This window comes from Lemur catta, chromosome X (genome assembly GCF_020740605.2).
Source record: "Lemur catta isolate mLemCat1 chromosome X, mLemCat1.pri, whole genome shotgun sequence".
NCBI lineage: Eukaryota > Metazoa > Chordata > Mammalia > Primates > Lemuridae > Lemur > Lemur catta.
The window spans coordinates 30,761,364-30,776,203 of NC_059155.1; the positions used below are offsets into that span (position 1 = coordinate 30,761,364).

General features: G+C 38.1%; 1 protein-coding gene and 1 pseudogene across 2 annotated transcripts in view; both read right to left on the minus strand.

Annotated features, from left to right (window-relative positions):
• Nucleotides 1–14,840, minus strand: part of ENOX2 (ecto-NOX disulfide-thiol exchanger 2) — a 300,855-nt gene that overhangs the window by 69,715 nt on the left and 216,300 nt on the right. For both annotated transcript variants that reach the window (XM_045537544.1, XM_045537545.1), the window contains exon 4: nucleotides 9,955–10,089. In XM_045537544.1, coding sequence (XP_045393500.1) covers nucleotides 9,955–10,051 — 97 coding nt within the window. In that variant the 5' untranslated portion in view covers nucleotides 10,052–10,089. The remainder of the gene's footprint in view (nucleotides 1–9,954; nucleotides 10,090–14,840) is intronic.
• On the minus strand, nucleotides 4,210–4,618 carry LOC123627986 (annotated as a pseudogene).

The window sequence follows — 14,840 nt, forward strand, 5'->3', positions numbered from 1 at the left end:
TTAAACAAGTTCTGCCACTTTGACTGAGAAGGAAATACCTGTCTCCATGTACTGTCTACTAATAAATAGAGACAAACAAAAAACAAGTACACAGCATAAATATAACTCCTGACTGATATACTCACCACTCTGTTGTTTGGTATGATTACATTAATATTTTATAAATTCATTTAAAACAAATGTATTCATGACATATGGCTAAAGCCAGAGTAAACAAACTCCTCTTCTTCTTTTGGTTCAATATGCCATGAGTTCCATAGGTTACACCGCCCAGCAGGGCTTGCTAGAGGGCAGGCTATACATGACATTTCAAAGGCTCCTATCACATTGATTATTTTTTTGTTTGTTTATTTTTAACCATCAAGCACCAAAGTGGATGTGGATTTCCAATGTCAACAAAGAAAACCATTTGAAATCATGGGCCTTATACATGTATTGCAGAACCTAAAAAATCAAAGAAGTCTAACAATTTTAAACACATTGAGAATAAAACACCAGAGAAATATTCTCCCTTTTCTAGGCCCCTGGCCTGGCTTGAGGAGTACTACCAACAAGTACACACTACTGCCACTTAGGTTGGGAATTCAAACTACTGAAGATTTGAAGTCATATAAAAGGGTTATAGAAAAGGCCAAGATATTCCTCCAAAGTCCTTTTCACAATAAATAGTCTGTTCTGTTTTGCTTTTACCATCTCTTCTAGTACCCTTTTCCCACTGCCTTCTTGACTCTTGGCATGACTATTGCTGGAAGAGCCATAAGGTGTTGATTTGTACTCCCTCTTCTGATTCATGCACTTTCCAAGCCCCAGCTCATTGTTAATCCTGTAAATGTGGTGTGTTAGTTGGGCCAGCTTGCTCCTCAGAGTTGCAGCTCTACCACACGATTTCAAGCAATGTTTCCATGTAGACTTCCTACTACCTAGCAACTTACACTTAACCTGGCAATACTATTATCCTCCATTCTCTGTACACATGTGAGCCAGGGAGTTACAATGGAGGCAAATGTCATTTCTATGATGCTATCAGTCATCCATATGTCCATCCATTCAATATTCTGTGCCAGGTATTGAGGTTGAAGGAATGAGTAAGACAAAATTCTTGACATATACTCTACTTTGGAAACAGCCACACAAATGGTTATAATGCTGTACCATCAATGATTATCATCACTATAATTGTTTATTGAGTGATTACAATGTGCTACACTCTGTGTTAAGCATTTTATATAATCTCATTCTAATAGACCTGTGAGTTAGGTACCATTATTCTTCATTTTATAGATAAAGAAGCTGAGGCTTAGAGGGGTTTACTTACTTATTCAAGTTTACATAGCCAGTAAGAGGCAGACCTAGGTTTCAAATTCAGCTTGGTTTAATTCTAATGCTCTTAACCAGTACAGTGCCTCTCAATGTAGTATGACAATTGTGCACATACAGTAGTAACATTAATTGGGTGTTGGGCAGGTGGGGGTGGGGAAGAGGGGATGCGTATATTCACACCTAATGGGTACAGCATGCACCATCTAGGGGATGGACACGCTTGAAGCTCTGACTCAGGTGGGGCAAGGGCAATATGAGTAACCTAAACATTTGTACCCCTGTGATATGCTGAAATAAAAAAATTGTTGTAATGAATCAATTTAATTGCAGGTATAAAGTGAAACAGATATGTTGAAAAACATGGCATATGAGCAACCATATGGATCCTGGTTCTGGCTGGCTGGAAGCCCCTTCACAACCTCAGAAAGTCTCTGCCTGCACTTAATGACTTCTCTCCATCCAAGTCCTCATGGCATCATAAAGGCATTTCTAATCTTTTAGATGTTCCAGAGACCCTTGAGCCTCAGGAGGTAGTTTGTACTCACAGCAAAACTGCTGAAATGCAACCATAGATTATTTCAAAATAAGTGTTTCAAATAGGATCTAATTATATATGCATAATTAAGCTATTTTATAGAAAATTATGATTTCAATTCAGCTATATATTTCTGGGGCATTATTGTTATTTCTTTAGAGTTCCTACAAAATTCATTGGAGAATTAAAAATTATGCCTGGGCATTGAGAAATTTTAACCCACTACAATCCTCACTCACACCTCTTCTTTACACAGATCCTTTAAAAGACAGCCAACTTGAATAGAGAACACAGATTTTTAAAGTCAGCCTGGCTGAGCTGTGAGATAATCTCGGACTTATCACCAGCCCTCTTGGAAGTACAAATTCCCAGAGTTCTGTAAAATGACTCTCAAATTCTACCAACATTTGGCCTGATTCCCCAGAAGATCATCAGAACACTTGTTTCAGCCCAGTTGGAAAGTTGAGGCAGGGCCTGGCTCATGTACAATGGCAAACAAGCTAGCAAACTGGGCTTGGGTGGGTTATGTGGCACAATTTCAGTTCAGAAAGGTTCTCCCCAATGTATCTCAACTTTGATCCCAAATTTCTACTAATTCCTTTAATGCAAGGTTCTGAAAAATCTTTCTTTCTAGACCATCTTCCCCTATCCTTCCTATTCATTACACTGTGTTCTTGCCATTTAACAGCTTTAGAGTCATGCCCTTGACTCTCATCCAAGGATTCTGTGAACACCTTTGGAGGAGAATTTCCCACTATATCTGTGGGATGTCCAGATTTCTGGATTTTGGAATTGAATAAAATAAAATTTTGTGCATACATATATTTAAGGTTGCTAGCCTTTTAATTGGCTAAGAAAAGATGTGGGGAAAAAATAACAGAGAAACTAACCAACGTACCATTCATGCAGTTCATAAAAGACAGAACATTTTAAAACTGAAAATTCAGGAAGTCTATAATCTCAGAACAAAGGGAAGTCCTTTCCATCAAGCAAATTTAGATTCATGACAAATTCACTATATTTTTAGTTTTTACATTTTGCAGCAGACTATGGAAAGTAATATTGATTGGTCCTGGACTACAAACCAGTATTTGGGCTTTTGAGATCACTCAATTGTTTCACTTAGTGTGTTCCCCTATACATGAAACTCCCTGTGAAAAATTTCTTTCAGAACTAGAATGTCACACACATACATTATTAAGGGCCATGAAAGTTTCACTTTCCCTGAGGAATGGTATATTTTCTTGTCATGGAAAATGTAAATTATATAACTGGCCAGGTTTCCCCCTTTTTATTTTATTTTATTTTTTTGGCTACGCGATCACAGGTGCAGCTCAACTTTAGAAACTGGATGGGATCCTATAATCCTCACATCTGAATTTTACTTAACTTTCCTACCTGGTCTTCACCTTTTATTCTCATTTGTATTTTCCTATATGCTGATTTATTTTATTTGTAATTTTTTCATATATTGTAATCTTTCTTATAAGCTGCCTAAAACTCTTTGTGGAATGTGTTGATGTAATTCAACTCAATATTTAACCATTTTCTCCATACTATATACTCTTGCATGCCTTCCAGTCACTAATGCACTGTTTCCTCTGCCTACATTGTTCTTAGTTCTTTCTTTTCCCTCTGGCACACTCCTATATATTCCTGGACACCTAGCTCAAATGTTATCTCTTCATTGAACCTTCCCTGACCCCCACCATCTACCTAACAGTCCCCCTCACCACACCCTGGATGAAACAATACTTCTGTACATGTTTCTACTATGACACTTGCTACACTGTAGAGTAGTGCTATTTACTTTGTTGCCTTTGCCACTGGACTCTGAGCTTGAAGGCAAGGATTGTGCCATGCCAATTTTGGATCTTCTTGATCTAGTTCAATTTATTTTTAATGAATAGATGGATGAATAAAGGAACAAATGAACAAATTGAAAGGGAATCCTTTGAGCTGTTGCCAGTCAAGAGGCAGTTTATACCTGAGAACAGGTTTTATTAGGAAGAGAATATGGGGGTGCTAAAAGTCCTGGAGTCATTATGCGGGCAGGAATCTTTGTCTTTTTTGTTTGTTGCTTTCTTCCCAGGGATTCATGCAGTACCTTGCATACAGGAGGCCTCACTCAGCCCCTTCCTAATAGATTTCATGGTGAGTCATTTTTTTTAATGATTGTTCTATCGCTGTGTATTTATTCATTTCAGTTAGTTAAGGCAATGAAATCCTTATCTCAAAGATTCTCTAGCTCTAGAGCTTCATGTACTTTTCCAAAAGCTTTAAATAGTTTAAAATATTTCCACATGAAAACAGCCCCACAGCATTTATCTACACATACTGTGAAGATTAGTGCCTCAGTATCTGTATTTTGTGGGAGACAAGACCAGGCCTCAGCCTTTATGGGCACCTCAATCCACAGTCTCTATTATGTTGACCATCTCCTATTTGTCCTCCATGGGCCAGTTAATCTTGTCATTGTTGCCACTACCCAAGTCAATAGTGATGTGCTTGTTTCTGAAGAAATACATGACAGTACATGAATCGTGCATTTTGTTGAAGTCAGGTACTTCTGTAATATCCACAAGATAAATAACTGCAAGATTTTTAACCTTTCCAGCTATACTGTATAGAATCTCATCCATATTCTTACAAATGGTGTCCTAATCACGTCCAAACCAAATGATGACAGCTTGATCTTTCTTCGAAAGGATGACCTAATCTACCTGCCAGCCATTTGAGTAGGTGTGGGAGCATGTACGACATCTCGGAGGCTTAACTGGATATCTCTAGGCATGGACGTGCTCCATGAGGAGTCTTGAGAGTATTATCACTGGGTAGGATTCAAGCTTGTTTTGGAGAGACAATTTTATTTGGTATAATCTTTACATATTATTGGCTCTTGGTCTACAATGATGATGAACAATGTTCTCCTTTCTCAGAATCTCAACTTATTTGTCACTGAAAGAATACTCTATTTGTAGACGATATTAAAAATAATATGGCCCAGTGTGGTGGCTCATGGCTGTAATCCTAGCACTCTGGGAGGCCAAGGCAGGTGAATCATTTGAGCTCAGGAGTTTGACACCAGCCTGAGCAAGAGTGAGAACCCATCTCTACCAAAAATATAAAGAAATTAGCTGGACAATTAAAAATATATAGAAAAAATTAGCTGGGCATGGTGGTGCATGCCTGTAGTCCCAGCTACTCAGGAGGCTGAGGCAGAAGGATTGCTTGAGCCCAGGAGTTTTAGGTTGCTGTGGGCTAAGCTGATGCCATGGCCCTCTAGCCTGGGCAACAGAGTAAGACCCTGTCTCAAATAATAATAATAATAATAATACAAACTCAAGTCCAGGCCTCCTTGAGGAGTTTACGGAGCAATGGTGTATCATTTGTCATATAACCTCATTCTTTCTTTCTATTCCCATCACAGTTGGTCTGTTGTGTCCAGTGAGAACTATCTCCTGAAGAATGGGCAAGGTTTTGCTCTGGGAATAAGGCCCACAGGTCCATTTTCCCATATCTTTCATTATGCAGTACGCATAGTGAATACAGTGGAGATAGCACAATGAGGGACTCTTCCTTTTGGACTTTACAGGCTCTACACTTGGCTGCTAAGAATATTTTAATTTAGGGGAAAATAAGGAAGCAGAAAGCAATATTCAGCAAGTATTCCTTAATGGGTCCATTTTTTGATTCATCTGGGATGACTTGGGCAGAATAATGCTCTTTAACCAGAAGGCCTGACTATTGCAGGTGACCTTCTTCATGTGAAAACTAACATTAGTCTTATTTGACCAGTTTGGCAGAGCAAATACTCTTGCAGGAAACATAGCTGTCAGCCAGAGGGGTCCTCCTGATCTTCCATCATTGTGGATTAACTTTATTGAAAAGCAGCTGTACAAAACACCATGGTAGTTGAAAGGGAGTTCCACACCAAACCCAAGAGATGTCCTGTCTCTACTCCCCACTCAATGAATATAATAATTATGCCAGACATTGCCTTCATGACAAGTGTGTGTCCAAGAGACATCCATGACAGTAAAGATTTGAACTCTCTGGGGGAAGTCAAGGAGGCTGATGTATCATTTGTTTTTCATCAATTCCAAAGGCCTTTTCTCTTATTGCAAAGAGGCCAGATGAGACAGGACAAAAAAAGGCCTGCTGTCTCAGTAGGAAGTTTCCTGGGGGACAGAAAAGTAGCTGAATTACTGAGACATCAATGGGTGACTTCAGGGATCAGCTCCATGAGGCTTATTTTCTGCCTTTTCTATTTTAAGGAATCTTGGGGGTGGGATGAGAAGATTAGGGAGATGTTTTAACCCATTTAGTTAAAACTTAACATCGTTAAAGATAGCAGGCACCCTGTCCTCCAGACCTTGGCAAGAAGCATAGGCAGCATTGGAGTGTGGTGCCAACCTTCCATTCTGGTGGAAATCCCCACCAGATTTATAATGAGCAGGTGTTAGCATGTCAGACACATACTGTTATCAGCTGCCACTGTCCGGTGTTTCACCAGGCAAAAATTTCACCCCTGCATTCATTGTCCTTCACTATTGTTAAGCGTAAAGGTAATTCTATTATTTGTGAGCCGTGTATCATATGTGAACTTGAAACAATAATAATAGCTGAGCTAATGGAGGGATTACTGTGAGCCAGGTATCATTCTAAGACTTTACATGTATTACCTTGTTAATCCACATAACTCTATAACATAGGTGCTATTATTATCTCCATTTTACAGATGAAGAAACTGAGGCATCGAGAGGTTAAGTAATTTGCCAAAGGTCACACAGCTAGTTAATTGCAGACAGGGATTTGAATTTAGGCAATCTGGATCCAGAACCCTTGTTCTAATCTCATGGTAAAATGCCTTCCTAAAATAATACAGAGGAGAAAAATCAGTTCATGCATAACTCAAGTGATTTTATACATAGTTTTACAAAGTATGCCTCAGCCCAATGTTACTGCCCCATGTGCTTTAAGACAAGAAGGGAACTCTTGAACTAATTATCAGCATTTTTTTTTGAGACAGTGTCTCACTCTGTTGCCCAGGCTAGAGTGCCATGGCGTCAGCCTAGCTCACAGCAATGTCAAATACCTGGGCTCAAGAAATCCTTCTGCCTCAGCCTCCTGGGTAGCTGGGACTACAGGCATGCGCCACCATGCCTGTCTAATTATATATATATATATTTATATTATATATAATTATATATATATATTTAGTTGTCCATCTAATTTCTTTCTATTTTTAGTAGAGATGGGGTCTCGCTCTTGCTCAGGCTGGTCTCGAACTCCTGACCTCAAGCGATCCTCCTGCCTCGGCCTCCCAGAGTGCTAGGATTACAGGCGTGAGCCACTGTGCCCAGCCTATCATCATTTGTAAGGCCAGGTTTTCAAAGAGTAACTTTCCCTGGAGCATAGAAACAGGTAATATCACTGAATCACAGGTTGAAGGAGACTCTAATGAAGCCATTTCTTTGCAGTCCTTAAGATCATAAGATATAAGGAAAGGGGCTAGAGGTAGAAATTAAAACCACTATTGAGGTTTCAAATGTTTGGGTTGGAACTGGATGGGCAGAACACTCATCAGAGTTGACAGTGGCTGCATAGCACCCACATACTTTCAATTTAAGTGGGAGCTTAGCAACCATTTGAAGGAAGTATGCTAGTACTTACTTTATGTCAGAGAGCATATAGTACTAACAGTTAACCTTTACTGAGTGCCTATTATATGCCAAGCATTGTGCTAAGTATATTATTTAATCTTCACAGCAATCCTATGAGGTGGATACTATAATTATCCCCATTTTACAGATGAGGAAACTGAGGAACAGAGAGGTCAAATAACTTGCTCAAGGTCATGTAGTTAGCAAGAGGCAGAGCAAGGACTCAAACCCAAGCAGTCTGACTTCAAGGCCTGTGTTGTTAAGCACTAAGCAAGATACTATCTCTGTAGAAGCAGCCCTGTGAGCCACTGTTAAGAAAGCCCATCCCTATTTTCTAGCTCTATTATTGACCCCAGTTCAAACTTTGGGCCTGTAATGATTGCTCAGAAGCATTTTTGTTTTAAATGCTAGGCCTTTTCTGCTCTTTGTTATAGATAGGTGGCTAAGTACTGAAGATTACTTTGTCAGTGTAGATTTATGCTTACATGTAGTAATTTATAAATAATATGTTATCAGTTAACATTTAGTTCCCTTGGCCTCAGAGCAGATGTGGCCTCAAGATTTTTCTGGGGACATCTACCCATATGGTCAAGACTGCCAAAAACTGGGAATATTTAAGCTAAATCAGATTGTCTTATCGCCTTAGACTAGAAGCAATTGTGACTCAGGACCACTCCACGTGGAGCTATAAAATAATATAATGAATTCTATTATAATAAAATAATAAACACTAAATACAAAGTCATTACTCCCATTAGAAATGTCTATGAGAAGTATATTAATTATTTTTAAAGTATCTTAATAGCTAACATTTTTGAGTACCTACTATGTACCAGGCATTGTGCTAAGCATGATTTAATTCTCATAACAACCCTAGCAGTTAGGTATTATTAGTGTGACTTTGTGGATGAAGAAATTGAGTCTCAGAAATATCTTCTGAGATCACATAACTGCCTGAGATCAAATAGTGAAAGAAACTGGCTTAGAAGCCAGGCAGATGGAATCCAGAATCTGATAGCTTAACCACTCTGCAATACTGGCTCCTATGGTAATATTTGTTGATCCCAGATTGGCCCAAATAGTCATTTAAAATCTAAGGAGATCCATGGCCCAATCATCCTAGCCCTCAAAGGATCCCTGGCTGTTCATTTCAATCATAGTTAGTCTAATGGAGAAGAATGTGGTTTAGCCAACTACAGCCCATGCTATGAATTATACTTTGGTGAAACAGTTCTTTGCCTCTGCCATATATAGAATTAGGGCTCCTTTTTCGCCGCCAATTTCTTGTTCACATACCTTTTTTTCTTCATGTTTTTCCACTTTTATGCTTGTTTCCTGGCTTTCAATGTAATGTAATTTCTTAATTTATTATTAGTATTGTTGTTGCCTAAACTACTTCACCCTCATTATAACCTGTAAGGATTTAAAATCTAGGCTGGGATTGTGAAATTATTTTTTGGTGGGGAGGGAATAGCTAACTATATAAACAAATGGCATGGCAAAGTGGCATCACTCTAGATCTGCTTCTCAACTTTCAATGTGCCTGTGAATCACCTTTGCTAAAATGCAGCTTCTGATTCAGTAAGTTTGGTCTGAGGCCTGCGGTTCTGGGATTCTAAATAGTTCCCAGGTTATGCAGAGTACACTTTGAGTAGCGAGGTTCTAGACTGGCATGATCCTATTGTGCTTTTAAGTAGGATCACAATTAAATGAATCTGGGCAGATTAATGTTTAGGCTATTTAAAAAGCCACCTCAGGCTCCCTGAGATGGCAACTCCCTAATGTCTTCACAAACTCACTGTAATGGTTAAACAGCTCTGACTGTCCAAGAAACATTTCTGTGCCTAAACTAAACTCTTCATATTCTGTGATGTTTTTCTTCTGATTTAATCTTTAGTGTAGAGGGAGTTAGTCCACCAGGCCTATTCTCTTATGGGTCACTTTGTTTTAATATATATGTATGTATATATGTATACGTGTGTATGTAAATATATACTTATACATATTTACACACAGTTATTCAATGTTAAAAATAGTCTTTGGGCTATTCCCCACCATCTCCTCTATGAATCTAAGATTTTAGGGATGTCTAAGTCAGTTCTCTTTCCATCTCCATGTTTATTTGCCTCCTCTGTGAAATCTATAAAATTACACAAGATTTGTAGTTCTTTGCCAAAATTCTACTTCAATGAGATGTTTAAATGTTCAATGACCCTATCTTTCATCAGGTGTACCCCAAGCTCGTCCAAAATGCAATAGGGAGTATCCTAGTAACTACTGGCCACCCAGGCTATAAAGCTCATATTACAAAAATGCGCACTCTAGGCAGAATCTGGTAAATGTCAACTTCAAAATAAGTTGTGTCATACTGTTATATTTATTACCACATGGTCAATAAAAGAAGCACTTGTGAGGTGATTAAAAATAACATACCAGGTAAAATTGGTTGTCCGGCAATTCCCAGTGGTGCCATTCCAAGATTATTCATTGCTGTGGCCCATGCAGTTGGATCAGACATAGGTAGTGTCATTGCAGTGGAATCCACATTCAGAGTTCTATTACTATCAGCTGAAAAGAAATGACAAGCAAAATAATTTTTTTATGTTAAGGTTCTAGTATCTAGTTTAGTTATCAACATAAATTCTGGCAAGCTCTTTACAAAAATGGCCTGATAGACAAGTGGTAGATAAGACCTCAATGCTAGCTTTCTTACAAGGGTTAAAATAATACAGCTTGAACTGGAAGTAAGTCATGGAATTTGAAAGCAATTTACCAGATGGCATTTTAGTGTAAGTGTTTCCCTCTCTCCTCCCTCCCTCCTTCCCTTCCTTCCTTCTCTCCTTTTTGTTTTCCAAGTATACGCACCCCAGGAGCTTGGAATGATTAAGAAGTTTCCTATTCTTTTCATAGTCTACCAGTATATGATTACTTTAGCAGCTTCCATCCAAACTACTCACACATGCAAACCAAGGGAAAACATCCCAGGGTTTCCGTAGTTGGCAATAAAATGTGAAAATTATGCTCCTGATGTAATTTCGTATCTTTGAGGCAGTACTATTGAATAGAGCTGGACACACAATCATAGACATCAAGTTAGCCAAATGAGTATTTTGGGGGTTAATACCAGAGAAAAAACAGACAGGAGTTATGGCCCCTGTCCTCAAAGGTTGTACAATCTAGTTGAAGAGATTGATGATGATGGTGATGATTATTACCATTATCACTACTTTTACCACCTCCACCCACCACTACCATTAATTGCTGAACACTTACCATATGCCAGGTCATATCCAGTTGGCAAAGATTTATTCTCGTTGAACTTTCAGAACAACCCTATGAGGTAGGGACTATTTATTTATATGTCCATTTAATAAGTGAGAAGTTTTTAAAGGTCACATATATTGTCCAAGGTTGTTTTTGGCCACTATGCTTTACTATCTCCAATTAAATAATTAGGAAACAATGAAAGACATGAAGGGTATAGACCAGAAATGTCACTAAAGTTTAAGGAATGAAGTGCTACTGTGGCCTGTGTAGGTAGGAAATACTTTATAGACAAGATAGGGCTTGAAAGAATGGACCAGATTTCTACAGAGCAGGTCTTGAGTTATAGGTAGTTATTAGATAGGTAGAGAAGAGGGGAGAAGGAAGACATCCCAGGAGCAGGAATGACAAGCAAAGACACTGAAGTAGGTTATTTATGCATATGCATGTACATACTATTGGGAGAGATATAGGTCACCTGAGCACAGAAGACTTTTATTTTGGGAAATTTTCCTCTGACTACTGATAGCCACAGAAAAAAACTTTCCATGGCTTTTCTCCTACCTCCCGGTATACACTTCTACCAATTATATCCCTAAAGGCAACTCTGTTCTAATAGGAGTTTGCTAAAGTTCAAGGCAACATCAGGGATGATCTTGGCCAGGTTATTTATACATGTGCTATTTTGGTCACTGATTGGTCAGAACAAGCAAATGCAAGTGTCCAAAAACATTATTTCTGAAATATTAGTTTTTGTCTTTCGTCTATGAGGTCTCTGCCTCCTCCCCCATGAACCATACACACACACACACACACACACACACACACACAGCGATTGGTGGTGCTAAGTATTCATTTACTGCAGTCAGAAGTCACATTTCAGAACGGGTGACTTCTCCATCTGTAGGAAAACTCTAGTCCTCATATCCAGCTTTCAGTGCTCTCTCACAAAGGTATACCCAAAGGCTAGAAATAACCTTCTTGTAAATATTATCAAGAAAACAAAAATGGGGCACCAAATATCCTTTTGGTTGAGAGTGATAATAAGATCCACGTGGACTCCCAAACTCCCTAGCTAGGAGAGACAAGATTTTTTTGGGAATGTTATAGCTGGAAGGGGCCTTTAGAGATTATGGAGTCTGCACCTTGATTTTCTCTGGTGGCTGGAGAATGACTCCTAGAATGACAAGTAGTTTTAAAAGGACTGGGCCCCAATGCCAAAATAATTTCTTGCAACGGTTTGGCTACTCATTGGCTCTGCAGTCTTGGGAAATATAAGAAAACCAGAAACCCCTATCCACAAAAAATTCTGAGGTCAAAGAATGAGAATTTACAATGTACCAACCTAGCCAAATTCTGAACTAATTTGGGGAGGCAGTAGGGGCTTGGGGGGAGACAATGCTCGAAATTATCAAGTTTTTTTTTTGAAAGGACAACACAGTATTACTATTTTCCGAAATGTATTGTAGTTCAAAGTGCCTGTTAAAATGTTAGCAAGTAGAGTATTGGCTAGGCTTGTCTATATGAACAGATAAGAAACATGTGTAATTAACAGCATTATTTTGCCTCAATGAATGCAGTTCTTAAATTCTTAAGACATTCTGCCTTAAATGTCCTTTTCATTTCTTCTTCTACTCCCCCAACACTCATCACCACCTGTCAAACCCTACTCATTTTTCAAGGGTCATCTCAAATGCCACCTTGTCTGTGAAACCACCTCACTGGAATTAATTACTTCTTCCTATGTGTTCTCATAACATTTTATCTAGAATTTTATGTTCATATGTTTGTTTATGCTCTCACTCCTTTCCCCCAAACTAAACTTTTTTTGGTCTTACTACATGCCTGGCTGTGTGCTAGTAACTAGGAATACAGGATGAACAAAACCCATTTACTTCTCTGGAAGAACTTGAAATATAGTGAGAGGCACAGACATATAAACAACTAAATATATACTATTATAATAAGAACTGTAATAAAACTATGAGTAAAGTGCTATGGGAACACAGAGGAGTAATTAAAGCTGCTGGAATGAGTTTGGGTGTATATGTTTGAGGTTGGGGGTGGAGGAAATAAGGAATGTCAGAGAAGCCTTCACTGGGAAAGAATCATTTGAAATGAGTCATTAAAGAGGGACAGGAATTTCTTCCAGGTAGTAAATGGAGGATTAGGGTGGAAGAATATCCCAGGAAGCAAGAACAACTGAGCATTTACTATTAACTGCCTTGAATTATAGTTATTGGGTACACATGTCTCTTCTGCTAGCCTGCATGCCTCTTTTAGGTAAGGAACTGGGTTTGAGGCATCTTTGCCCATTTCTTAGTTTAGTGTCTGGTAAAAAGTAGGTTTTCAACAAATATTTGAATTGATAAATAAAGAAAATTAACTTACATTTATTTAGGGCACAATAAACTATCCATTCAATGGCACTCATTGATTATTTGTAAACTTTTTCAGAATGATAAATTGTCTTAAAACAGATGGCATTGTTGCTAAGCTGATTCTTTCTCTAGGACAACTGAATACTTGTAGAAATTTGCTTCGAGTTATTAATACAACCAGGGATAGATATATCCAACTAATAATTCAGTTTGATTTCATTAGCTATAATCTTTTTCCCATATAGGCATAATGATATATATAAGCAAAACTTGTAAAATTTTACTTTCAAAGAGAAACGCCAGATGATCATCTCTGGTAGCAATCTGGATTTAAGGTCCACACTAACAAAACACGCTGTGCTAAACATCTGTTTGGAATCGTCACTTAGTGGCAGAAAAGTTGAGTCCTAGTCTGATTCACTTTCCAGACTAGAAATGGACATCTAAAAATTTATTTAAGTGTTTTATCAAAGTAGTCCCACATCCCTAAAGGAGGACATTGCTCATTTTCCCATGAATCCTACAACCACTGGCAGTGGCCAAGAATATTCAGAAGGCAAGTGCTAGTAGTTTTCAAACGGATTTCAAAATGCCTACCCCAACTCTGAAAAACATGCCCTGCCATGCTGGTTCTCCTAGTCTACTATGTGACAATTCCTCAAGAAGTCAGATATTGCAGAATATTTGTGAATAAGTGCCTTCTAAGTAATTTGACTGAAGACATGGCACTTTGGAATATGAGTTTCTTAGCACCAAAAGAATAAAAGATTTAGAAGTGATCACCCACTTTAACTTGGTATCACTTCATAGCTATCAAATCATTGCCATCTGTTTATTTTTGTATTGTTTATTCACCACTGATTAACTTGTCAATTACTGTCAAAGCTATTTGATATTGAAGACTACACACACACATATTCTTTGATATACCCATCCAGTAGTACAGTTAATTATTTCAAAGATTTCCTTTATTTTCTCTAAAACAAGAACAGTATGTGGTGCCATCTCTTCAACTATATTGTTTTATTAAGACAAAAACTCTCCTTCTCCGACAATTTACCCTTTCATAATTCTCTTTATTATGCCCAGGTGTATATACATTGGTTTTTATGCTTACTGTAATTTTGTATGCAGTATTGTGCAAAGTTGAGGAGAGGATTTTGTCAACAAACAACTATTGAAATCCTGTTAAGAACAGGAAGCAATCCTGCCTAGTGATCAAAAGCATTGATTTGGGAGTCAGATGGCTCTGGACTAGAGTCTGGCTGTACTACTCAGTAACTGTAACATACTCATTCTCTTTTTTTCTTTTCTCTTCTTACCTGCCTGCCTTCCAGTCTTCCTTTCATATTTACTATATACTCATTGAACATTTTCTATGCATCAGGCAGTATTTTAGATGCTTGGGAGATTATGGTGAGTTAAACAGACCTCATCCTTGGTCCTATGGAACTTACACTCTAGAGCAGGAAACAGACATTAAAATACAAATGAATAGTTATAAAATAATTACACATTGTAAAAAGTGTTATGAGTAAAGAACTGGGTTTGATAAGAAAAGTGGCATACTACAAAATTAGGAAAATGATAGTATCTACCTTAAAGGTTTGTTGAATATTAAATTGGATAGTGTGGGTAAAGAATTTAGCATGGCTTCTGGCTCTAAGCATTTGG